Here is a 26,228-nt window from a genome sequence, read left to right as displayed (position 1 = left end):
TCATGCCTTTCCCTCAGGAATAGTTCCCATTTTCAGAAGCTTCCTAAGTAAAAAGTGGCCCTAGGATGTCCAGCTCCAGTGAAAATGGCCTGAGTTGGGAGACCTGTGATCTCCCAACAGGTGGCCTGGGCTGCTCTGAGCTGGGTGAGGAATGGTATGAAGCCAAGTCTCCCGACATGCTCCAGCTCCCCGGATTCTGGGCGGCACTGACAGAAACCTGCTTGAGAGAGTGGTGACAATCGGAGTGTGAGGAGTGGCTCATCTGTCAGGGGAGCACATGCTTCTAGATAGCACTTATCCCCAGGGGAGGGACACAGTCCCGTGTTACAGAAGGCACAGGGCCAGGAGGCAGGAAACCAGCATCGTGGCCCCAGCTCCAATGATGCTGTCACTTCAGACATGAAGTCACTTGACTCGGCTTTTAGGCAGGGAGCAGGGGTGGACCACTCAGCCCAGTCTGGGCACCATCCCTGACTTGCCTCTGACTCTACCTGCCCTAAGTACATAAGGAGCTAAAGGCCTCTAGAGAGGATGAGGGCCCATGCCAAGGTAAGGTGGCAGAGTGCCACCATTGCAGTGATGCTCTGGCTGCTCAGAGGTCATGTGGGAAACCCTTACAGGTCCCATTAATGCCATCAGTATCTTCCAGCTGATACTAACCCGAATTGCAAGCAAGCATGTTACTATCCCTCCCAGGCGATTACTCAGACACTGAAGGAGATAGAAGAATCCCCACTCATTTAGAAGCGTCCTTCTGGAACCCTGGAGGTCCCAGGTGGCAACGACGGGAGCTTCATTCCAAGGCTGAGGAATGAACACTTGGAGACAGCATGAGAGGAATTCTAAAACACCAGAAGGGTAGGTCTGCCAGGAGGACTGAGTGGGTGGGGAGTTCAAAATAATACCGCTGAGTGTGAAGACTGAGACAGACCTTGCTCAGGGGGCCAAGAGCTTGTGTTCAATTGTGTCGGTATCCAGGACATGACTGCGCATTCCAGGAAGCTGAGCACCAGCACGTCCCACGCAAGTTGTCCTGCACTAAAATTGGTCTGGACAACGTCTGGGACTGAAATGGTTTCTGGCACCAAAATAAGGCATTACGACACATTCAGGTAAATATCCAGGATTCAGCCTCCAAGTGGCCAGGGGCCCAAGGACAAGTCTTCCAGGGAAAAACCTACTCAGTTCAAAGCACCAAATCTATGCCAGTGACATGAAAAGTGGGCAGAGAATGAAGCATTCAGGTGTTCACAATGTGGGTCAGGAGCTGACGCAGCCCAGCAGGAACACAAATAGAGCAGGAAGAGGGAGGTGGCAGATATAGGGCCTGGTAAGCCGGAGATGGTGAGAATGGGGTGACATTTAGCTGAGATTTTAGAGGCCTACTGTGGGGTCGGGTGCCTGGAAGCAGCTGTGTGCTCCAGAACTCCAAGCACGCCAGCTTAGCACAGTAGGCCAAAGGACAGGAAGGGAGACGGGGGCTAGCTAGCTGTAAAGGGCTCCAGACATCTGCTCTTGCACGGAAGGGTCTTAAACAGGTTTTAATGTATGGGAGGGGTCCAGGCACATCTGTTTTAGAAAGACCCCTTCAGGCCGGGCGCGGTGGCTCAAGCCTGTAATCCCAGCACTTTGGGAGGCCGAGGCAGGTGGGTCACAAGGTCAAGAGATCGAGACCATCCTGGTCAACATGGTGAAACCCCGTCTCTACTAAAAATACAAAAAATTAGCTGAGCATGGTGGCGCGTGCCTGTAATCCCAGCTACTCAGGAGGCTGAGGCAGGAGAATTGCCTGAACCCAGGAGGCGGAGGTTGTGGTGAGCCGAGATCGCCATTGCCCTCCAGCCAGGGTAACGAGCAAAACTCCATCTCAAAAAAAAAAGACCCCTTCAAAGAGTCAAGGAAAAGAGAGGCAAGTGAGAAGACTCACGAAATAGCCCAAGGAAGAGCTGAAGGCAACCAAGAGGGCAGAGTCAAGAAACATTTCAGAAGCTACACGCAGTAAAAACGAGGCGGAAGGGGATCCTGGGGATGGCCGATGGGCTAATCTAAGATCCGAAAACTGCTCTTGAGTGATCCCCATTCTTGTGGTGAAAAGAGAAGAATGTCACACTCCAACCTTCATGAGCAGTTCCAGATCCAGCGTCTGACCTGTGCGAGTAGTCACCACAAAACTGAGGCCACTGACGTGGATGTGGATGGGCAGAGTGAAGGGAGGAGTCAAGAGGCAACACGGGTAGTGTGAGCTGGCAGTCAGGGCTCGAGAGGAGCAAGGGCGACTTACTGAGTGAACATGCAGAAGTGATCGGGAAGGACTCCACACCTACCAGACTCCGGGGTATGTGTGTCCTTGACCGAAATGTTTAAGCAGGAACAGGGACAGGTGGAGGTGAGGGGAATGAATGATTTCACACAGCCAAAGACGTAAGTTTCATGAGGACAGTTAGGAGAGTACCAGAGTTGTTCAAAGAAATTCCACACAGAAGGGAGGCCATGGAAGGGGCAGGACTTGGGGTGGGCAGGGGTTGTTGTGAATTAGATCAAAGGAATGAGGAGGAAGGCTGCTAACCAAAGTCTACAGCATCTTTTTATATCCTTCAAATATCTATTAGTCACTCAAGTATCACTTGTTCACTTCTATACTTCTTTAAAAATGTGAAGAAACAACAGTAGTTGTACATGCAGGGCCAAAGTCGTTTTCTTTGTTGTTGAAACGGGCTAGGAGCTAAGGGCACAAATTAAACAAGCTGCCAGCAAAGACAGATTGCAAGACTACACCTGCCATGGGTATTACCTAGAAGGCAGAGTGGCCAACAAGCAAGCCTAGTTTAAGTTTGTCAGGCACCTTGAAAAAGAGCCCAAATATTAAGGGATTTACGGTCTCCAAGTTAACCGCATAGCCCTCCCACCAAAGCAAGCATCTGTCCTTCAGAGCAGCATTCAAGGCTGATGTTGACAGATAGGAGTATCGCTAGTCGATTTGTTTCCTGAAACCTTAAATGAATTCATCACTGAGAGACAAATCAATGAGCATGAATCACAAGTTTTATTTCCATTTTAAATATACCTTTATTTCTCAAACTCAAAGCTTTATTTTATCAAGTTCTAACACATTTTGCATTGACAAGTGATTTCATCCGCATCAAGGTTAGTGACCGTTACCAAAGAGGAAACCCCAGACCTCCTAGGGACTGTTAAGAAATTAATATTCCAAAGGCTATGTAAATGTAGAACAAAAAGCTTTCAATTTAGTCTAATGGGTATCTATTTTTCATCTATATTTAGAAATAAGTTGCTGCCTTAGGAAAATTAGATTTTTATCCTTTCAAAGAAAATACCAGATGAGTTTAAAAAAAAAACGCCCACAGATCTGTACTATTTAGCTACTTCCTCTTTAGTAGATGGTCATCTCACCTTCCTGCGCAAACACACGTGAGAATTTGCACCGACTCTCACTAGCCCAGGGAAAACCCCAAGCATTTTATTTAGCTTACACTTCAATTATTTTTTAAAAAGTGATGGGTAAACAAGATTTAGGCACTTGAACTCACACACACACAGACACACAAAGTCTTTTCCTGATCTTCACTTTGGAGGTTTCCACAAAGAATCCTGAAAAGTTGCCAGATCTTTTAAAACACCTCTCCTCAGCACACACCACCCCTGCCCCTGACTTGGTCCTGATTGTAACTGGTTGAGTTGGAATATGTTCCAAAGTCAGCTGTGAAATTCTAGTCTCTGCAAGATTAAGGACATCAATCTAACCTTGGAAACTGGATCCTTACAGAATTCCCTGGCACAGAGCTCCAGTCAGACACCAAGGAAGGAACGGCCCCCGTAAGCATCAGGGTCTTGTCTCACCACTGGGTAACTACTTTGCTTCCAAGAACATTTGAGCTAAGAATATAGCTGCATCCTAATCCAAGGCACCAACCGGTACCAGAAAGGAAGATACAAAGGAGTGATTCCTAAAGTTAGGAAGTTGCTTTTGAGTGGCACCATTTCCCAAAGTCAACAATGCAGTACTAGTTAAAACCCTAATGTACCATAAAGGGATTAGTGCAGAGGTGAAGCTGAAGCGTAAGCAGATTCAGGGCCTTAACAATTGATTAATGTGTCACCACAACACACAAATTCATACGCAGCTTGCCGTGACTCAACCCCAGTGAAAACCAAACTGGAAAAAGCAAACTGAAATGCCAAACTACATCTGTACCATCTGTCACTAACTAAGCATCATCTTCCCTACCCGACTCAGCCCATCTGCCAGGTCCCCCAGGTGTGGGCCATGGCACATCCCACAGGCATCCCATCAGAAACTCTGATTGGAAGGCGTTGGTAGGTAATAGAGTTCAGGTTCCAGCATTGAAATTACTGAATGAGGAAATACTCTGTTACGGGCAAGGTAAGATTTAAAAAGGACACTAGAGCTCAAAGCCAGGAATCTAGTGCGTGTTTTTCTGCCAACCTGAGGGGAACAGATACTGTTTTCATCTCACTGATGCTCAACCTGACTCCAAGCAGCGGGCTAGAACAGGCAGCAGACATGCCGAACGCACCGGAAAACAGTCAGAAATCAGAGCCCCGAAGCAAATAAGAGATGCCTAAGTTTAGATTAGAACTTGCATGTGAACTTCAGTGCCCTCTGCCACTGCCAAGTTTCACGTTACTTCACACACACACACACACACACACACACACACACACACACAGAACCACTGGACTCAGTACAAGTTCAGGGTACCTGGTGCTTATGTGAGCATTTGGAAAGGCAGGTTTCAGCTAGAATTTCCAGGCACCTGAAATTCAAGGTTACCTGGCCTCTTCTGAGGCTGGCAAAAGGCTCACAGAGGAAGTAGCGACATCGCTAGCCTGGGGGCTGCGTTTTAAAAGCACAGCTTTGGTCAGTGCGGCTTTTGCCCTGAGAGCTCTAGAGCACGGGTCTGTTCTCAGACTACAGAAAGATCGGAGCTGACTAAAAAGGTCAGGTGGAGGGAATCCAAGACAGCCATGGTGCACTGGTGGCAAAGACGGGGGACTGGGTCTTTCTTGCAGCTTCTGTGCCTCCTTTCATCCTCAGAAGAGGAATATTACCAGATAGGGGAAAAAAAAACGTAAGCAGAGAGAACCCCAGGGACAAACTGGAAATTTAATTACTTGATGCAGATCTTATCTTCACCTGGTGCCTCATTACCCTGGGCCCCAAGCCTTGTTAGTCACGGAGATACTGACTGCTGTTGGCAAGTGCTTATACTGGCGGCTTCATCACGTCTCGAAGCTTTGGTTCAACACAGCTGTCATTTTTGTGCAAACACATGCCATTTGACCACAATGGCAGCTTTTTAAGGTCATGAATGACCAGATAGTTTTCAAAGTTGGGATCACTCTTCATTGCCCCACGCTTAATGCTGAAGCACCCTGGGTCCCCTCAGTTAGAACCGGGCTTGACTCAAAGCCGATGAATTCAAATATAACGAAGGCTCACAGGGAAACAGGAGCCAACTACACCATGTGGCCTCTAGTCACCTAATGTAGCGTAACATAGATACTAGCTAAACCTTGAGCTTCAGTCCTGTCTGATTAAGAGGACCAAGACATCACCTTCCAGAATCAACCCGAAAAATACACTTTTAGAGAAAGGTAAACCACTCATTTTCTACTAAGCTCTTTTGCATTAAGATAACTTCATTGCTTAAAGCGAGGAGAAAACAATCACCCTGGGCTTTGGGTTTTTATAGCCACAGAAAGAAAAAAAAAATTAGGAGCATACATTTGATTGAATCACTTTAGACACCAAGCTGGCTGGCAATATTGTGTCTGCCCTAAAGTGATGCTTGCTAAGCGACCCCACAAAACATTTCAAAACACATCAATCATCTAAACCTACTGCAAAAGGCCACAGTAGCCTAGAACTCTCTCATTTACTACGATTTCGACTAGAGATTAACACTGTTTTCCTTCTAAAGTGCAGAATATAAATGAGTCAAATCTACCAGAATAAGGAAGAGCATTCTCATTTACTCAGTTCTTCCCAAATATGCTGGAATGATTTCAAAGTGCCTTGGTAGCTCCAATGCACACAGGCCAGACTTAATGCTAACCCCTACCTTTCCCTTCACACACAGCAAGAGGACAGCAGGTTCGATTCTAAAGCAGGTCACTCAGTTCTACTGAAATTCCTGAATTGAGTCGCTGTCAAACATACCTGGAGAAGGAAGTCACTATTTGTGAAAAAAACAAGAAGAACACAAACAAAAATCAGCCAAAGTACTCCAGAAGAACAGCTTTGTCATACTTGGAATGTGACCAAAATGGGTTTCCAATTAAAACACGGGAAGACCCTCATGTCAGTTACCACGACGACTCTGGATCAGCACAGTCCTGAGTCTCAGGAAGAATAAAACAGAAGTCAGCCAGGAAAGAGCTGATGAGGAAAAAAGAAAAAAAAAGGTGGAGAGCCATTTAATAAGAATTTCTTAAAGAAATGAACATTCATGCTTCCAGTTACAGTCAGCCCCTCCCACTGCCACCGCCACAATTCTACTTAAATATTACGTTCCACATTTTATTTTGTTTTCAAGTTACATTTCAAGGAAAGGTCATTTTTTCCCCCTCAGCAATATCTCGCAATTCCTCAGGAGAGTACAGCATGTAAGCCATAAACCACTTTCAACCAGATCTGAATTCTCCAGCTATTGGCTTTGGTTTATTGATGAATGACATTCTCAGCTCTGCTGACAGGGAATAAACATAAGCAATTTAGTCCCTTGAACAAAAATTAAGTCACAAGAGCACCCTCGTGTTTACCATTTTCTGCCTGACTAAAATTGATACAAGAGAAGAGATTCTCGGCACGACTTTCATGTAACTGCTGAGAATCCCACGTGAGGGCCAACGCAGCCTCTTCAGGGCTCGAGTGAGAAGCCACGTAGCTTAGCGCTTCTCTTGCGGTGCCCAGACTCTCCCAATCTCAATTATTGCACAGAGCTCAATCCCCACACACTAATGTTTGGACATGACGTGTTAGTGTCTATCTTGGAAAGATGTGGGTAGGTCATGCTTCCTACAGCATTTCCCAACGTGGCACTGTGATACGGGTCCTTTTAGGGTCGGTTCATGATACCCTGTAGGCCCATTCCAATGGGTACACACACACAAAAGCAGAATCAGAGCTGAGTTCCCCTTTAAAAGCCAAACACCTACATCTAGAAGGAGGCTCCCCTACCTGAAAGCCCTGGCCCTACTGGGGTTCCCACTGTGGAAACCCTCAGGTCTCAAGGTTAGTTACAGGGCAGCCAGGTGGGGTAAGGTTGGCTGTAGGTAACTGGAGTTTGGGCAACGTAGTAGTTGCTGAAGTTGCCGTCACTGACATAAGGAGCCGGCTGGTAGTAACAGGTGACGTTGGTGGCACTGGGGATGATGTTTTGTTCCGCCAGCACACGCAAGGCCAGGAGGGAGATGAGGTTCAGGGTCTGCCTGCGTTCATGCCCCATGAGACACACGGTGCTCTCGTTCACCACCCTGCGAAGGATCATGAGGTAGTCGTACTTGCTTCTCTCTTCTTCGGCAAAGTGGTTTTGAAGGTAGGTCTCCAACTTCCTTTGCTGTTCAAGGATGTCGGGGAAGTCGATGAAGAACCTGGAGCACATGTAGCGCTCTAGAGTCTTGATTTCCTCCTGGTCCGTGGGCCTGAAGTCCCGCACAAGGAGGTTGCTGTACTTGAGAAGTCCCCCGCCTCTGATTTCTTCCGGGTTCTTGGTGGCGATCAATCTGTTCTGCAGATGGTCGAAAGCTTCCTCGAAGTCCCCGTACATGCTCTCCCCAATCACGGTGGGGTGGAAGTGCTCGGAGATGGGGTCACTGGAACAGTCATAGAAGAAAAGCAAAGAATCCAGGATGATTTGGAAAGAGTCCACACTGAACTCAAACTGACGCCGAATGGAGTCGACAAACTTCAGCTCCACGTTCTTCCCGTTCTTGTTGGAGAGGGAGATCAGGCTCCAGCGGTCAGTGTCCGCGCAGACCTTCACGAGCTTCTGCACGTATGCCTCCTTCAGAGTGACTGGACTGATCTTAAGCTTGTTCACACCCTCTGGCAGGAAGTTCAGAAGGGAACACAGAACCACATCTCTAACCAGCTGAAATTCTGCCTCCGTTGGAAGAGCCACATGGAAGATGAGGTCCAGGTCTTTGCAGCCCAAGCCATTGTCTTTGACCAAAACGTGGCCAGCTGCAGAGCCATTCAGCCGGACGTCCTGCACTTTGATGCCCGCCTCCTCCAGCTGACTGCGGACGGTCTGGACGATGTCCTTCAGAGTCATCTCCAAGGTTGGAAAGTTGCCTCGTCCGTGGATCGGTACGACCTCGGTCAGGACCTCGTGCAGCCGGCTAACCTGATCCCAGTTGAGCACACTGAAGGACGTGCAGTCCCTGGTACAGCTGCTCTCCTCTGCCATCTTCAGGGGATGTTCTGGCTGGGAAAACTGAAAGTGAGGGGTGAGAAACAAGAGTTAGGATTTACTTCTACATGGCAAAGCAGCTCGAGGAACTCAGATATTGTTTAAAGGGCACCTGCTGCTCCGTGTTGCCGTGAGGCCGAAATGAGTTCAATATGTAAAAAGCTGCCTCCACAGAGAAGGACAAAACACACAAACGCGTTCTATAATGCTTTAGATGACTTCATAGTTCTGCTTTGTTTGGGGTTTTGCCATTTTGCTTGTTTTTTTGTGGGTAGGGGTGGGGCGTGCTGAAATGGAGCGTGCTTCAAGTGTCCTAAAAACAGAACATGAGTGAACCATAAAGGACCACAGCTGAATTAGTTACTTCTCCAGCTTTTTGGCTCCCTAACCATATCTTGACCTGGTTGACACCTAGGCTACAATGCTCACACAGAGAACACACAACGCACAACACACACACACACGACTTCCCTCACTTCACAGGAAGATGGATTCTCAACTTTGGGCTACAACCTCACCAGTAAGTGGCAGGCCAACCCCTTCTACTGGAATAAAGCATGTTCCCTAAGCAAAATTCCCATGTCCCTTTCGTTTATGGGAGAAATCTCTCCTAACAAGGACTTCTGTCATCTGGGGTAGAACCAAAGAGTTGTTTTTATGACAAAATTTCTAGTCAACAAAGGGTTAGGGCACCTATATAGTGGAACCACTCTTCCCAGCAAGGAAGCCTGACAGAGGACATGGCCAGCTTCCTCAGGGCATGTGCACCTTCCAGTGTACTTTGAAAGTAGTACCTTTAAGCTACCAAGGAGAATAAAGTTGGCGCGGATTACTAGGAGAGAAACACCACTTCATCTGCTAGGACCACAGAGTTTCCCAAGTAATTTTCAGCTATGCTGTACTTATCAAAAAAAACACAATGGATCCCTGGAAATCCTAATATATAAAAACAAATGCTCATATATTAAAGTCAAGGTGCCTGTAGAACCATGAGTCGAATATTTGCTAGATGGATATAAAACCCAAAACAAAGTCAAGGTGCTGGCCTCAGATTTCACCGCGAACAGTTTTCCCACCCCTTCTGGCTTTTCTGACTTGCTAGACACACACAAAACCCATCCCAGTGACTTCTGCAGTTTCATTGTTTGGAAGCCGCTATGTTTGAATACCCATCGGCATGCATTCTCCTGGGGTTCCAACATGGATTTCCAGCCTGCGCTGCCAGGGATCCCCTATGGCTGTCACTTGGTTGTCAGGGCATTGCTGGGCACATGGAGATAAGCTCTTCAGGCACTCACTCCCATCAAGAAGGAGGTGAGAATACAGGCATCAGTACAAGATACCTCGTGGTGTAGACAATTCTAATAGTGGAAATACAATGTAACATTAAAGTGGAAGAAAGGGTGTCCCTGATTGGGGTGAACAGGAAGGCCACAGAGGAGTTCACTTATGGAGAGGGGACACAAGCCAATGGAAGGACAACAGGGGCACTTGGTCGGGGCCAAGAGGCAGAAAGCAGTGGGCTGAGCATGTGACCACAGCAGGCTCTGCAGGACCAATCTGGGGATGAGGGCTCTAGTGTTCGCTACAGGGTACTCAAGGAGGGGAAGACAAAAGTTTAGAAGCCTCTGAACAGCATGAAAAAGTCCTAGGCTATCTAGATCATCTTATAGAGCACTTCTGGGTTATGGATCCCAAGCAAAAGCTGTGGTGAATGTTTAATTGTGGCGCGTTTGGCTTCAAGGCAGCTTTGGGACAGCAGAGTTCTCTTTTTGCCGTGCTGTCTACACCCTCAGCAGTTCTTCGTGATCTCTCATGATTAGCACACAGTACATTTGTGTCCACTGTATGGGCCACACCAGCAATCCCCAACCTTTTTGGCATCAGGGACCAGTTTTGTGGAAGACAATTTTTCCATGGACTGTGCTGGTGGAGGGGGATACTTGCAGGATGAGCCTGTTCCTGTTCCACCCCCAGATCATCAGGATTTAGTTAGAGTCTCATAATGAGGGCACAGCCTAGATCCCTCACATGCTCAGTCCACAATAGGCTTCACACTCCTATGAGCATCTAATGCGCTACTGATCTGACAGGAGACAGAACTCTGGTGGTAATGCTCGCTCACCTGCCGCTCAGCTCCTGCTGTGCCATCCAGTTCCCAACAGGCCACGGACTGGTATTGGTTCGTGGTCTGGTGGTTGGGGCCCCCTGAGCTACACAATTTAGTTCAAATAACTACATAACGTTATGGTGCTGTCTTTACTGTGACCAGGGCCAGAATATGATTTGGTGGCATGGGTTTTCTAGATTTCAGGTATGTTGGTCTACCTAAAGAAATACAACTTGCTTTCTACTGTGTATACCTGTTGTACTTTGAAGGCTAGTCTTTATGACACAGGCATGAGAAGTCACACAGCAACCAGAGGCTATAATACAATCAGTCCTTGAGACACAAGTAACAATTTTAAGAAAATCTCCAGGAAGAACCTCAATAATGTTACAGAGGAGAATAACTGCTGGAATAAATTTTGACTCAAGTCTTTTTTCCAGGAGTTGTTCAAAAAGACATCACGTAGGATTAAAGTCAGGACTACACCTATGCTAGAACCCTGGTCCTGAGCATTAGAGGAGGGCCATCTGAGACTAGTGACAATCTGGACACTACAAGTCTTTGTGGGGTAGGTGGAAGTATCTAGGGTTGAGATTTTCATATATTTTATAAAGTATGTGAACTTCTAGTAGATTCCAAGTTAGAATTTGTTTTAGAATTTGTAAGGTTCGTAGGAGAGGCAGAAATAGCCAGAAAACGTTATGAAAAATAGGAATGATATATGCTAGCCTGTAACGGATATCACAAAACCATACTAATTGAAATAGCATGTTATTGGCCCAAAAACACAAATCAATCAATGGAACAAAAATTTTTAAATCTAGAAATAAAATCAAATATTTAAAGGGATTTAGTATATAACTGAAGGAGGCATTTCAGAATAGTAAAGTGAAGAAGAACGTATCTGGATGGTTATCTAAATTATAAAAAAGAAGAAAAGGGAGCTCCCTATCTCATGCCAAACTAAGATCTAGATTGGACAGATCAAAGACTAAATGTAAAAGCATGAAACTCTTAAGAGTACTGGGGAGGAAATGCATTTATATACACTTACACAGAGTGGGCAGTTTTGTTTTATAAGTCACACAAAACCTAAAAGCCTCAAAAATGGCTATACATGACTATATAATCAAAAACGCCACAAAGTCAGAAGGCAAAATTAGAAAAAATATTTGTAACATTAAGCAAAGTACTCACTTCCTTAACAAGTAGGAGCTTCAACAAATCAGAAATACCAGAACCCCAACAGAGAAGGGGCAAAGGACACCAGCAACTTCTCAGACACATAATACAGTCAATCGTACTTAAGAGAGAGCCAGATTAAAACCTCGATGTATCATTTTTCTCTATCAAATGGGCGAAGATCAGTAAGTCTGATGTGTAGGAATCAGACACCTTTAGTATACTGCTTATGGGCTCTCTCTGGACACAAGATGCTTCATTTTAAGGATATATACTCTTTGACATAGGGATTCCACTTCTGGTGTGTCTACTTTGAATTTTATCCTACAGCATAGTTGCAAGTATACACAAAACATTCATTGGAGATTTATTTATGAAGCTATAAGTATTCACCAATAGAAGATGGTCAAATGATCTGCGTGCATATGAAACAGTACAGAAAAGCATGCAGTTGCTCAAAGAATGGTGGCTGTTCTTTCTGTATGACTAAAATGCTCATCAAGACTCATTAACAGGAAGACCAAATGCAGAACTGTTAAAGTCTACACTTACACGAGCACATAAAGTCTCTGGAAACATACACTAGTATAGTTCCAGCCTGTACTAAATACTGCCTCTAGTTTGGAGGAAGTAGATCCCAAGTTAGAAGACGGAAACTTATTTTGTGCCCTTTGAATTTGGAATCCAGGTATGTATTAGTTGAAGGAAAATGAAAACCTTATGATCCATGTCCTAAAGCCTTTCCCTTGGGAGCCTTCTATTCATCTGCTGACTTACGTAACCTCGGTTCCCTTTTTCCTTCCCCTCCCTCGTGTGTACATTCCTCATTCCCACATGCATGTGCCAAAATTAAACACACTCGGAAGCTTCGTCTCCAAGCCATAAATGCTCATCTCTACAGATACAGGGATGAACAGGGGAAGAGAGACTTTTCTCTCTAGAATGCCTTTCAGTCAAGTTTCTACTCATATGTTTTAAAGGAAGATGCTCGTTTAAAAAACTCTAAATAATGGAAATTCATCCCCTCACCTCGTTCTGTTAACAACAACAAAAAAATTCTGCTTTGCAAAATTGCTGCTTCTCATTTCAAACATGTAACTACCCTTGTGATACTGTTAAGTTGGTTACTGGCTACAGTTACAAAAACTTTAACACTTTTTCATAAATACGACATGCCTGCGGTTAGCATCTGCCATGCCAACTTCTTCTCATACATATATGAATATTGGAGCTAAATTCTGGGGGGAAAAGTCTGTGTAAAGCACACTGTGGGACATGACACGCCAAGTCTATGGTGCAGTTTTTCACTCTCCCAATTTACCATGATTTACACATAGGGGAGCTTAAGCCATCGAACACACAAATTTAGGCTGGGTTCATACTAAGTGCTTAGCTCATTAGAAGAGCATAAAATAAGTCATTTGTGCCTATTAGAAATGGATTCTTCATTGTCCCTCACTCATCCTATTTCAAATACCAAAAGTACATTTTTAAGTTACTTAGACAAACATTGGTATTACTAGAATAAACCCAAGTCATAGGCCCTCAGTTAGATAACACATCAGTGCTTAGTCCAACAGTTTTAGTTTTAATTAACCACGTTAAATCAACACTGAAATAATCCCCATATAAAAGAATCACGTGGGACACACATTCCCAATTCATGAAAGGCCCTGGTTAAAGGGAAATTCTAGTTAGCAGAATTAGCAAAATAGAGAACAAATTAATCTGAAGCCTAGTAAATTCAAACTAAAGTGAATTTCCCTTTTACTGTTTGAGAAACAGATTTATTGCATTTTGCACAGAAGTGGGGAAAGGTAAAAACCATAATTTTTTCCTACAGATTTGAGAATTAAGGGTTTATTTTTTGGCAAATCAAGATGACCAACTATCTCAGGTACTTTTGAACTCCATGCTCTTATGTTGTCTAACTGCAGTAAAGGTATAATATACGCACACTGAAGGGGAAAAAAGGAGGTTTGCAGAGATGGCAGCAAAAGGAAGGAAGGAAAAGGCGAACTAGGCCAGAAGGTTAAACCAAGGTCCCTGAGAAAAAGTTTGAGGTCTAATCTAATCATTTCCCATTGTCCAGGGCGGAGCTGCTCAAGGTGGGTTGGTCAGAAAATGTGTGTTTGAGCACTAAACAGAGGGGGGGCGGGGAAACCCCGTTTCTAGTCCTGCTTCTGGACTAGCCAATGAACTCCAGAAACACGATGAAAACGTGAGGGACCCAAGGTGGGCAAGCAGGAGGGGCAGGTGCACGAGCTGGAGGGAAGGAGCTGCGAGCATTTATTTATTTATTACACTTGCACACAGGTCTTCGGTCAAAGCAACATTAATTCTTATTTTGTGCCTGGCATTAGATGCAGAAACCGCCCACAGGGTTCTTGGTCTGTGTGGAGAGATACTTCTAGCAAGTTAAGGACTGAATATATTTAATTCTAGGTCTGTGATCTTTAACATGAAAACTATGGAAGTGATTGTCTGGAAAATGCTGACGCTTGAACTAAGGCTCTCAGCAGTCCAGAGGCCACTAAGCATTACCTTCTAATGAACCTCCTGTGGGTTTATGAATAACAAAAGAAAATCAAACACACTTCAGCGTTCCTCTGATAAATTCTCTTTCACTGTTTCTGGATGTTACCTCAAACGTGTGGTTCTTCCCAGTGAAACTTTCTTATCCAGGGTAAGAGCTGGAATCTTGGGCAATGGACCATGCTTGGTGACAGACACCAAGAGAAGTGTGTACGTGGAACAAAGACACCTGCCAGCCCTGGCTCCTGGCCAACAGGGGACCCGTGCACCTGTGGCTCTTCCCACACATCTTCCACACAAACTCCTCCCCCGTGTACAAGAGGGCACTTGAGACAAAAAGACACCATTCCATTGCACATGAAAACCTAGGGAATTGAAGCAGAAGTAAAAGTGGCGGCAATACCCTTCATACTAGCCTGTCCCACTTCTTCCCTCAGCAGGACGAGTGAATGAGAAGCACAACTCAGATTATTTATTTGCTTGTGAAATGAAGGGTTAGAGGTGTGTGTTGAAGCAAGTGGAGCAGTAGCTAGTATGAGCCCCTTCACATACTAGGAAGGAAGCTACGAAAGCCCCCTTTTTCACAAGTCAAGTTTTAAGGTTCAGAAAAGATTGCGCGAACTGACCACAGGTCTTCAAAGGCGGGACTAGGGTCTGGGAACCGGTGACCCCTCCACCAAGTTCAAGATCTGCCCCGTGGCAGGGAGGTGGAGAGCGACAAGCACATGTCACAACCCACACGTTCACTGGCCTCACCAGTTCTTGCAGCCACTAAAGTGATCTTTTCTAAATAGATGTTAATTGTCCTCCCAAAAAGGGACGAAGCAACCTTCTGTTCACTATGCAATCGTGAGACCTCATCTTTTCCATCGCCCCCTGTCCCCACCATATATATCGTAGATAACAGAAAGCTGGAGTCAGCCTTTATTCAATTCCAGTTAAGCAAAAGGTGTCAGGTGGCTTAGAGGAGCCCCGCAGAGAGACACCAAGGAAGATAATGGATTGCCACAGTGTGTGGGAAATCCCACTTCTCAGTGCAGGTGCACATCAACTGATAACATGAATGTCTAGTTCTGCCCACACCCTTTCCCTGGCAGGTATTAACACATGCGGCGCCCTCCAAGGGCTCTTCACATAGTAGCAGCCAAGGCCATGGCCAGGAGACACCAAATGTGACCAGAGGTTTAGCCAGTACCCTAATGAGCCCCCAAACTATTTTACAACATCACAAGTAAGAGCAAAACAGTGTTTTCAAGGCTGTATCTGGGTCAATCATTTGATTCCTGTAACAACCCTATCAAAGAGATACCATTCCCCCCAACCCCCCATGGGGAAACTGGAGAGCAAAGAGTGTGTGAAAATTGTAAACTGTCCAAGGATGCACTTCTGGTGAGTAGCAGACACGGAATTCAAGAGTCTTCCTAAAAGGTGGACACCTTTGGTGGGGCGGGAGCCTGAAGAAGAGCTGGTTAGCTTAGGTGGTCACCAGAAGGAGATGGCAATTAACTAGAAAGAAAAGGAAGGAAGGCATAACAATTTTAAAAAAAATAAGATGGCAGGAAAGAATTTTGGCTAGACATGCTAAGGCCACCTGAGTGAGGTAAGGCCAGATGGCAAACGCTGAGAACGAGGGAGAAGGATTTAGAACTGAAGTATCTAACAACTGTCAGCACAGAAACTGCGAGCTGGAGCTGGAGCTGGAGCTGGAGCCAGCAGAACTGAATATGATTAAGTGTAGACATGCTAACCATTATGCTAATATTTCTTTTAAAGGAGCAACGGCTAGGAGATGAAGGCCTAGGGTCCTAACTTTCCAGGGAGCTCCGAGACGCTGGCTAAGTTGCAGGGCAGTGGTTTCCCAGAATCTAAGACCAGGAGAGCGAGAGAACCCAAGAGTGGAAGGTGCTGAACTAGTAGTGAGAGGAAAAGTTAATGGCCCAAGGAGATTGTTAGGAATGGACTGTCCCGATCCGGAAAACTAAGGCATGCTGTTTTTTCTGCTCATGGACTAAAGGAACCATTACTGAGACTCGCTCTGATGGCTGGGAGATCAGAGTGTTGATAGGCTGACGAAGCAACAGAACAGGACACTCGCAACCTTCTGAGATCAAAGAAGCCAGTGACCCAACTGCAGCCACAGAGAAATGGTTGATAAATTTGCAGGGAGTGACCAGGACTTAAAGGGCTAGCCCAGAAAGGAGAGCTGGAACAAAACTGAAAGCAGAGGGTCTGGAGGCGACACAGGACCTCACGAATGCGGAGCCTCAGACGGGACACCTGTCACTTCTCCCACCTGCGTGTTGTTTGACCCTGGAGATTCTTTCAACCTTAAGAAAAGAGCCAGCTGCTGTGAATGACCATAGACATTGGTCATTTTGCTTGGCATGTCCAGAAAGGAGAAAAACTAGGCTCAACATGAATATGGTCTTCTGAAAAAAAAAAAAAAAAAAAAAAAAAAGCCTTTCTTACTCCCTGAATTCCTAGGGAGGATGAGGGCCACAAGTTATCTAAGGAAGGGTTTGGGGACAGCCTGAAGAAGTCTTTTGTCTGCCAGCTCCTTCCTAGGGCCAGACCCCCCAATTGGAGAGGGGGGCACATTCTGGAGACTCCGCCACAGCCCCAAACACATAAAGGTTACAGATAGCAGCCACTCGAGTGTTTCACGTACATGGAATAGGAGCTTAGATTATGAATGGCCTGAAGCAATAACACCAGATAAAATAATGCTTTACTTTTTAAAAGGCCAATAAAATATATCCTATGCTCACTATTTTTCCAAGATGTTACTTTCACAGTTGCCCACTTAAATGCCCACATCACATTCTACCTGAGTTCAGAGAAGTGACTGCCCCAGACCACAGAGCTGTGCCCAGAGAAAACACGTCTAAGTCAGTGACACCCTGAACCCCACAGTCGGTCTTTGCTCACTCTCAGCTCCATCGCGTTCAGCCAGAGTCTCGCTCTGTTTTCTCAAGGTTATCATCATCCACCAGCCACTTACCAGTGATGTTTACTAGAGTCAAAAAATTTGGTTCGATTCCCACAGCAACTGGGACGCAGCACGAGCTGTGGAAAGCAGCCCTGGACTGAAACCCAGGCAGGCCACAGAACCAGGCTGCGATCTCGGCTGTTAGGGTCTAAGGGGCCTCCATAAATGCCCACTTAGCACTGAGAAGCGAGAAGCCAACAGAGTCTGAATGGTTGTCACTGGGCTCCGTCCACAGACACCCACACAACGACAACCGCAAACAGAAAGCTCTTTCCCACCTTTGAAAATAGGATGCTGAGGCAAGTGTGGGTGGTGAGATAAGGCTGCAGGAACCAATGCTGTGGCTGCAAAACAGCAAACAGAATCAAAACAGTGGCCCAGACAGGACAACAGGGACGCCACACAGGGTCCAGTGTTGAAAGGAATACTGTGACGTGCTAAATGGAAATATTAAGGTCAGGACACAGACTTCTTCAGATGAAAGCTGGGCATAAAAGCCTTGATTTTTTTCCAAAGTGTCAGCATTAACTGCTACACATATAACTTGAAATGGAAATAATCCCTGCTGCTACTTGGTAACCACCACCCCACCAACAAATGCTTCTTTCTAAATCAGAGGTGTTGCCGGTCTGAATTCATTTAAAGAGCTCCCCGAAGAGAATCTGCCTTTCTCATTTAGAGATTGCGTAGACTGAGAAAAATCAGAATGATTCCAAGGAGGAGACTGCTTACTGTAAGAATGACTCCGTTTACACACGATCCGCAAGCTTTAAGAGCCGACAGCCTCTGGGTTTCATCAAACGCTGCTTCCACAGGCGACTTCACCATCTAACTCTCCAGCCTAGAGCTTTAAACAGTTGTCCAAAAGGAAGGTCTCAGTCAGCTAAAAGTCCTCTCTAATCACTAGCAGTTTCCCTGCCTGGGTCTTATCAGGAAAGGGACAAGCAACTGTTAGTTCCTCAAATGCCACCCTTATCATACATTAGACACATAAACACACCCCATTCACAAGTGTCTAAGTGTGAGCAGACCTCCACTTCAGAGCAGGTGCTAACTACGTGCACAGCTCCGTCCCGGTTTCCGTTCCGTATGGGTCCTTCCTTGAGGAGTTACCGTTCAAGTTGCAGGTTCCAGACCTCCTCCCCATGTTCAGCATTTATCAAGTAATTAATGTGCTGTCACTAGACAGCTCAAACACCTTTGACTTCAAAGTGACTTCCTCTTGCAATTTCACTCAAATTTTAATTGCTAATAAAATTTAATTGCTGATAAACTGAGTCCTGGTCCCCTGCCAGTCTCAGAAGATTTTATCAGCAGTTCCTTGAAATTCTATTGCCTTATTATTATTCTCTAAGAAACCATAAGGAAACAAAAGAATGAGCACTGGGCTAGGAATCAAACACCACGTTTTCGCGTCAGGTCTGACGCAGAGGGTGAATGACTGTCAGTGAGTTAGCCGAAACGGACTTTCCTATCACTCTTTCAAAAATGTGCATGCCCGTGTTTTAAGCACTGCTCCAGGAGCTTGTGATACACTGGGAAGGAAGAGACAAAGATCCCTACCGCTGTAGAGCTTATATCCCGCTTCATATTCTCCTTCTGTAACTCTGGGTTGTTAACTCTTGCCTCCCACACTTGAAGAATGAGAATTTGAGAGTGAAACACTTTTGCTAGAGCTGTGCTTCCCAATACGTAGGCACCGCTGCCAGTGCAAAACACATCCTGGATACCAAGGGCGCAATATGATAAAAGGAATGTAAACGACCTCATTTAGATTTTTTTATATTGATTATATATTTTATATTAATTCTACTGATTATATATTGATATGATAAAATTTGATATGGCAGATTAAATAGGCTTATTTAAATGAATTTCATTCTTTTTGAGACAAAGTCTCACCCTATTGCCAAGGCTGGAGTGCAGTGGTGAGATCACGGCTCACTGCAGCCTTGATCCCCTGGGCTCAAGCAACTCCCCTGCCTCAGCCTCCTGAGTAGCTGGGATCACCACACCCAGTGGCGCTGTTCACAATAACAAAGACTTGGAACCAACCCAAATGCCCATCAATGACAGATTGGAAAAAGAAAATGTGGCACATATACACCATGGACTACTATGCAGCCATAAAAAAGGATGAGTTCACATCCTTAACAGGGACATGGAGGAAGCTGGAAACCATCATTCTCAGCAAACTGACATGAGAACAGAAAAACCAGAACACTGCATGATCTCACTCATTAAGTAGGAGTTGAACAATGAGAACACACGGACACAGGGAGGGGAACATCACATACCTGGGCCTGTGGGACGGGGGAGGCTAGGGGAGGGATAGCATTAGGAGAAAAATCTAATGTAGATGGCAGGGTGATGGATGCAGCACATCACCAAGGCACGTGTTTATGTAACAAACCTGCATGTTCTGCACATGTACCCCAGAACTTAAAAGTATAATTTTTTAAAAAATTTATACAGATGGGGTCTTGCAGTATCATATAGGCTGGTCTTGAACTCCTGGGCTCAAGGGGTCCTCCTGCCTCAGCCTCCCAAAGTCCTGAGATTATAGGAATGAGTCACTGCCCCTGACCAAATTTCACCTACTTCTGCTCTTTAATGTGACTACGGAAGCTAATCGTGTCTCTCATATTTTTACTGGAGCACATTTACGATAATGAAGAAGCTGAAGCCTGAAGAGGTAAAGGCTCTGCCAGGACCAGAGCCCAGGTCTCCCCACAGCTAAAGTCAGACCCAGAAGCGGAGAGGAGGTAAAAAGATGACAAACAGCATGGACACAGGAGATAGCAGCAGCGCTAGTTGTAGCTGAGCAGCTGTGGGCAAGCCTCCAGACACAGATCAGGCACTCGATGAGCGTACGCGTCCTCGCTGCCCCTGATCAGAGCTCTTTCTGCTACTGCTGTACTGCCGTTATTCCACAGCAATGGCCACTGAAACTGCCCAAGTCCACAGCACCGGCCTGCTGTGGAGATCCGAATGCCCATCTCTAACTACGACAAGCAGAGGGCAGCGACGGACGGAGTGTGTTTGGGGATCAGGGGAAGGCATCAGGCAAGGTGGAGGAGTCCCTCTTCGATCCTCGTAAGGGCTATGCAAGTTGAGAGGCTTATGGCCACACGAGAGGGTGTGGGCAGTTCCACGTTCACCCGTAAGTTTCTTTCAAAGTGTTTTTATAGGAGGCTAAGTATGGTAGCATGATGGGGCCTTGTGCTCATCCAATCAAAGCTGGAAACTTAAGAATCAGAAAAGAAGGTAGAAGGCAGAACTGTAAGAAAGCATTAATGAAGCGAGGTGTGAAGTGAGGGGGTCCTCAGACGGGATAACGTCAGTCAGAAGCCCGTGGATTCAGTTTGGTGACAAAGGAGTCGCATTCTTTTGTGCAGAGTATGTGTTCTGTGAGGCAAAGAAAAGCAGTTAGGGAGACTCTGCAATGGTGGGGTTCAAGAGTAAAGAGTCAGAAAGGCATGGTCTTGAAGAGGAGGCTCGGCTTCCAGAGGTGCGGGCCACCCCTGTCCACTTGGATGGAGTTTCAGAGGCAGGGGCTGTTGACCTGGCCAGAGGCAGGGAGGCGACGCACTCACTGCCCTCATCAAGTTGCTGTCTACGGGCCCCTAAACCAGGGCAGTGATGACAGTGGGAAACAATAAAAAAAGAGAAACAATCAGCAGAACTAGCAACTGAGTGAACACAGAGAGAGAAAAGGCTGAGTGAGCCATGTGAGGCTGCTGTGGGGAGGCGGGAAGGATAGGAAGTGCTTAAGGCAGTGGGTCTGGAGCTCAGCTTGAGGAGTTGCAGCTGCTGGGCAATTAGCCCTCACTGGCCCTCGGCTCCAAACCTATACCCCTGTGGCCTCTACTTAAAAGAGGACTCCGCCACCAGCCTGCCTGCCTCGGCACCAGAACACCCACTGCAAGTACCTCGCCAACACGTATCCAAATGATAGAACACCTTCTGTGTGCCAGGCCAGCTCTATAAGCAGGCACTGGGGAGTCAGCAGTGAGCACAGATCCCGCTTTCTGGCTCTCATATGCCAGTGGCTGAGACTAATGAGAGAAATCGGAGTGCCCCGAATGCATGATAAACCAGCCCAGCTCCTCTCGCATCAGAAGTCTTCCAGAGGCATTTCCAAACACCATTCCCTTGGCGTCCTCAGCACCTGCCACTAACTACTGCCTAGGAAGCAATTAACTACTTGCTGACTCAATCCGTTATCCAAGAAATAAACAACACTCCATGCAGTTTTGTGACCAAGACTCCAAGACTTTGGTCTCAGGCTCTGAGACTAAAAAACATCCTACATGGAGAGAGTTGCTTGTTGTTTCAGGAAGTTCTCAAACAGTTAGAAGAGACTACAGGGGCCAGCTGTACAAAATCTGTTAATTCTAAGCAATTCTTAAGGCTTCCTTACCTACTTGGGCTATTTAAAGATGCTTCCCCTCAACTATTTGAATTCCAAATATAAGTTTCTTTATATTGCCTGCAGTGAAAGGGTAAAAATGTTTGAGACCTTATGGCCTGAAAAGATCACAAGCAGTACTAATGTAGCCAAGCAGCTTTAAACATGTAAACACAGAGGTGTCCGCTGCATTATAATACAATTGATGCCAATTTAATGCACTACAGTCAAAACACCAAGACGGCAGGGAGCATTTTCCCAGAGGGCCTTGTTTACCTCAATGACAACACAAAAAGCAACAGACCTTATCTAACCAGAGTAACGTTTTATCCCAAGTAACCTCCCTTTGCACATCACTCCTTCTTAATCCTAAACACACACACACACACGCACACAAAACAGCAGATACACCCAGTGACAGGTGTGAGACCAAGAAACCCCAGAACCCAAGTTTAGCTTAACTCATGAAACTAGTTTTGGGCTTCTACGACTTCTCTCTGTAATGGAAAAAAAAAAAAAAAAAGTTCAACTCATCCACCAAGAGCGCTTGGGTCGCTATTTTTTAGTAAGTAACGCCATGAACACAACGCATCAGAGACAAAAGATGAAAACAAGGTCCTATGTACTTGAACAGTTAAAAAAAAAGTTTTGCCTTTAATGGAGTTTTAAAAATTACTATCAAATGTGCCTGGTGGTACTGTGAGAATAAGGGCACTACAGTCCACCTTGAAGTTACCTTCATTGCTGCGCTGTTCCTCGGACTTTCAGAAGTATGAGGAATTCTCTCTGTTCTCTGATGGGTAGTGCAAGGTGTGCAAATCGGCTGGGGCCTTGAACACAGGTGATGTGGGCTGAATGTGTGCACTATGGGGAGACGCAGCTGCGCAGGGGTGGGCCTCTGGAACTCGGGAGATTTCGGTGGCTACTTGCGCTCACAGTAGAAAAGAAACCAGGTAGGGACAGCCACAGGTGCACAACTAAGTCACGCTCACTCTGACAAGCAGGCTAAGAGCCAAATCCTTTCCTTCAGAGTTACATGAATTTAATCCCTGGATACAAGGTAGGTATTGTGGAAAAACAGCTTAAGGAGTATGGCTGTTCTATGTGCTCACTAAAGTTAATTATGAAATTAGGGACCTTTGTTTTGGTAACAATTTAGAAGCCTCCTGGCAGTTTTTTTTTTTTTAAACTTTGTTATGGGACCTCCGCCCCCCCCAACATAGGTACCTGAACAATTATATACAATATACCAAAATCTTCCTAAAAACTGTGTATTGAGAATATATGTACTCTAAAGCTATGGGTATACCTTAAGAAAAAAGTTTGTTATCTGAAATAAACTAAGCTTGACTCCAGAGATAATTTTGCATCTTCACAAACAAGAATGCCAAAGAACAGAACCCCTGCAGCCCAGCTCAGAGGTTTCCCTAAAAGACCAGAGAAAAGTCAGCATTCTTTAGTCCCCATTGCCCCTCCCCCTTTTCCACTGCAGGGCCTAACATGGCCAGTCTCACATTCTCAATAATACCTTTGGGGATTTAAGACAGTAAAATTCTGGGTAAGCTCTCCTACCACCCTTGCGGCTGCCCAACTTACTTCCTGCCTCACTTCCTTGCCAAGTTACTCAGGTTGAAAGGTTGCTGTCGCCGACAACGGTCACCCTCCTTCCTGCAAGCAGAGGGCAGCTGGGCCAGTTAGGAGTGTACTTTAGGAAGATCTAATCACCCTAGCTCTATTTCCTGGGCTGGTTCAGTCTCCTAACCCACCTACAAAGTATCCTGAAAACCAAATTGTCACAAGTAATTATACACATAGTGTTTGTAAACGTTTTCTTACTGTAAGTGCATTTTAAGCATTTCATTTGTATGCGCTTTATACCTCCGTAAGAAAACAAAAATGTTAAAAAGGAAGCAGGCCCCTACTAAATTAAGCCAGGGAACCCCTACTTAATTAAGCCAGGGAACCCCTACTAAATTAAGCCAGGGAACCCCTACTTAATTAAGCCAGGGAACTGGCTAGAGCCCCGCAGAAGCCTACCTCCACCCTCCTTTTCGTCACCTCCGGAGAAGACGAGCTAAAGGAAAGGGAGCTGACACTACCCCTCCCACAGGGTCCAGCCCGTGACAGTGGCTTCTCCAGAAGCTCGCCAGGCACTCATTTCTCCAGGAGAGCGCCCTTGCTTGGAGGTAGCGCTGCTTGGTTTTCTCGCCCGCCGGCATCGTGTTCAGGTGTGCAGGTTACCAACCTATATTCTTCAGGTAAGTCACCCTCCTCCGACTCGCCTCCTGCCCTGCTCCCTCCGGCCTCGCGACCGGTGCGAAGGGAGTCCCCGACCTGCGACACCGCCCGGGGCAGCCGCACCGCTATCCGTCCGAGTCGACCCACTCGCCGTGGCTTTTCACCTACGCGGTAGGCAAGTTTCATTTTCAAAAGGGGAGTTGGCAGGTTTCACAGGCACCACATTCCCGAGAAGTTTCCGAGACGCGCAGCGCACGAGTCACTCACTCGCTTGGATCCCGTGGCGGCTCATGGTGTCCACAGTCGGGTGTGAGCACAGAAAAGTTACGGATCTCCGCCTTTCTCCTTAAAACTCGGGTCTTGGCAACGAGCCTAGGAAGCGCCCCTCCCCTCCCTCCCCTCCCTCCCCTCCCCTCCCTCCGCAGCCGGACACCAGCCCGGGACCGCTGCGTCTCCAACTGCGCCTAGAGAAACCGCCGGATTGGAATTCGCACTCCGCCGGCCGGCCAAGGTGTGCGCAGCCCGCGGGACAGCGAGTCGGGAAGGGAGGAGGGGGCGGGGGGCGCCGTCCCGTCCAGGTGGGGGCGGAGGCGCAGATCGCACACTCTTCGGACGCCCCGCCCGCGCCCGGCCGGCGCGCAGCCCGCGGGACGCGCGGAGCAGGAGCTCGCGGAAGTTGGCCGAGCCCCGGGTGTCCGGAAAGCCGCAGCTCCCTCTCCGAGCGTCCCGTCCGGCCGTCAGGGGCGGGGGTGTCAGGGGCGGGGGTCCTCGAGGGAGCCGGGGGGGATAGGAGCCCCGGGTCTCCGCACCTGCCCCCAGACTGAGCAAAGCCCTGAGCACCGCCGGGAGGGGGCGGACCCCGCGAGGGAAGAGCTCGCGGCTCCCGGGGCAGCCGCCGCGTCCCGGCACCTTTAGAGGAGGGGGTCGGGGACTCACCTGGGCGACGGAGGAGGAAGCGACAGAGGCAGGTCCTCGGCGTGGGCAGGCGAGGCCTCCGCAGCCCCCAGGCAGTGGCACCGAGTGAGCCGCCCCGCGGCCGCCCCCCTGCGTTCTTATACGGCGGGCCACGCCTCCGTCCCCGCCCCCGAGCCGCCCTCCCGGGGGAGCCGGGGGCGGAGCGGAGCGGGGCGGAGCCAGCGTCCTCGGGCCCTTCCGCCCGGCGCTGACGGCAGGGGCGGGGCGGACGCTGGCCTCTGATTGGCTCCTCGGGTGAATGGTTGCCGAGCGACGAGTAAATCCTCAGCGGCGGGAAGGGGCGGGGCACCGGGAGGCAGCACTGCGCAGGCGCAACGGGGGGGGCGTCGACGCCCCCTTCACTTCGGCGTTAGTGGGACGCCTTTCTCTTTGCTTAGCGCGCTCTTCCGTCATTCCTGCCGCATCACTCTTCCCCAGGCCTTTCCCGGCTCTGTCTGGCTCTCGCAGGCCGTTTTTTTCTTCCGCTTCTCTGGGACCTTCGCGCCGGTTCTCCCTCCCCCAGGAGTGTGGCGGGTAACGCCCACGCCTACCTCCGGTGTGTGTCTTTGAACTCGGAAAAGCTACGGTTCCTGGGCCCTGAACACCTTTCTGATTCCCCAAGCGAACCGGCTGAAGGTGAAGGCGTGCTGGTCGGGCAGAGAGCCCCGGGGACCACCTGTGTGCCGCTAGTGGGACGAAGGGCCTCGGGGAGTCGGTCGCCAGTGTCGGTGGCCGCACTGGGAATGCCACGGCCCTTGGTCCAGTGTGTTACATAACATGCAGGCAGGGCATGGACGCCATCCATTCATTCCACAACGAGTTCCGAATTCACACTAACTTAAACTTTCTGTAAGACTTCAGGCAAGTCGCTTAACCCACCCTCCAAAAACCTGCGTCTCCCCTGTGTAGGGTAAGACTAAGAATGGGACCGCTTTGTGGGGTTATATAAGTACTAACAAAATACTTGAGAAACAATTAATGCAGTGCCTAATGCCCCTTAGAAAGTGTCTAGCAAATGCCATATGTATCAGATAGTAGCCAATGTTGGACAATGTTATTTATCAGTAGACATCATTGTACTCATATTGATCCTTTACTAAGTGCTGGGGAAAAGATTATTTCCCAGATGCGATATTTACGTCTCCACCGCCCTCCTCTTCCATCCCTGCCTAAAACTACACGAAATAAGTGTAGTTTTCGTGTCTGTCGGGCTATGAAGAGTTCTCAGATGCGTCTTTCCCAGTGAATGAGAGGAGAGTGAGTGTCCAGGAACTTTAATGGGATAGGACATCAGTATGAGTGCCTATAGGGAAAGCCAGTGATCCTATTGTTGGACACGAAATCAAGACATAT

At 47.3% G+C, this 26,228-nt stretch overlaps 1 protein-coding gene across 6 annotated transcripts; it reads right to left on the bottom strand.

The window, feature by feature from the left end:
- Positions 1-3,041: 3,041 nt before the first annotated feature.
- On the bottom strand, positions 3,042-24,948 carry TENT5C (terminal nucleotidyltransferase 5C). Of its 6 annotated transcripts, none has more exons than XM_054236700.2 (3): positions 24,189-24,948; positions 23,929-24,085; positions 3,042-8,480 (listed from the first exon to the last, which is right to left on the bottom strand). In XM_054236700.2, the coding sequence occupies exon 3, from the start codon at positions 8,451-8,453 to the stop codon at positions 7,278-7,280; it is 1,176 nt and encodes a 391-aa protein (XP_054092675.2). In that variant the 5' UTR covers positions 8,454-8,480; positions 23,929-24,085; positions 24,189-24,948; the 3' UTR covers positions 3,042-7,277. The 6 variants fall into 6 exon arrangements, with proteins under 6 accessions (XP_054092675.2, XP_078188987.1, XP_035108484.2 ...); XM_078332861.1 differs by having other exon boundaries at positions 23,721-24,085; positions 24,858-24,948; XM_035252593.3 differs by having other exon boundaries at positions 24,858-24,948.
- Between the last annotated feature and the right edge of the window lie 1,280 nt (positions 24,949-26,228).

Source organism: Callithrix jacchus, chromosome 7 (genome assembly GCF_049354715.1).
Source record: "Callithrix jacchus isolate 240 chromosome 7, calJac240_pri, whole genome shotgun sequence".
Taxonomy (NCBI): Eukaryota; Metazoa; Chordata; class Mammalia; order Primates; family Cebidae; genus Callithrix; species Callithrix jacchus.
This window is presented reverse-complemented; position numbering and strand designations above follow the sequence as displayed.

Excerpts from the sequence above, each read along its gene's own strand:
- TENT5C (XM_009001970.5), bottom strand. The coding sequence starts at position 18,100 with ATGGTGAAGTCGCCTGTGGAAGCAGCGTTTGATGAAACCCAGAGGCTG. Across the intron at positions 8,481-18,004 it reads TAAACGGAGTCATTCTTACA|TTTTCCCAGCCAGAACATCC; the intron begins GTAAGCAGTCTC and ends CCTCACTTTCAG.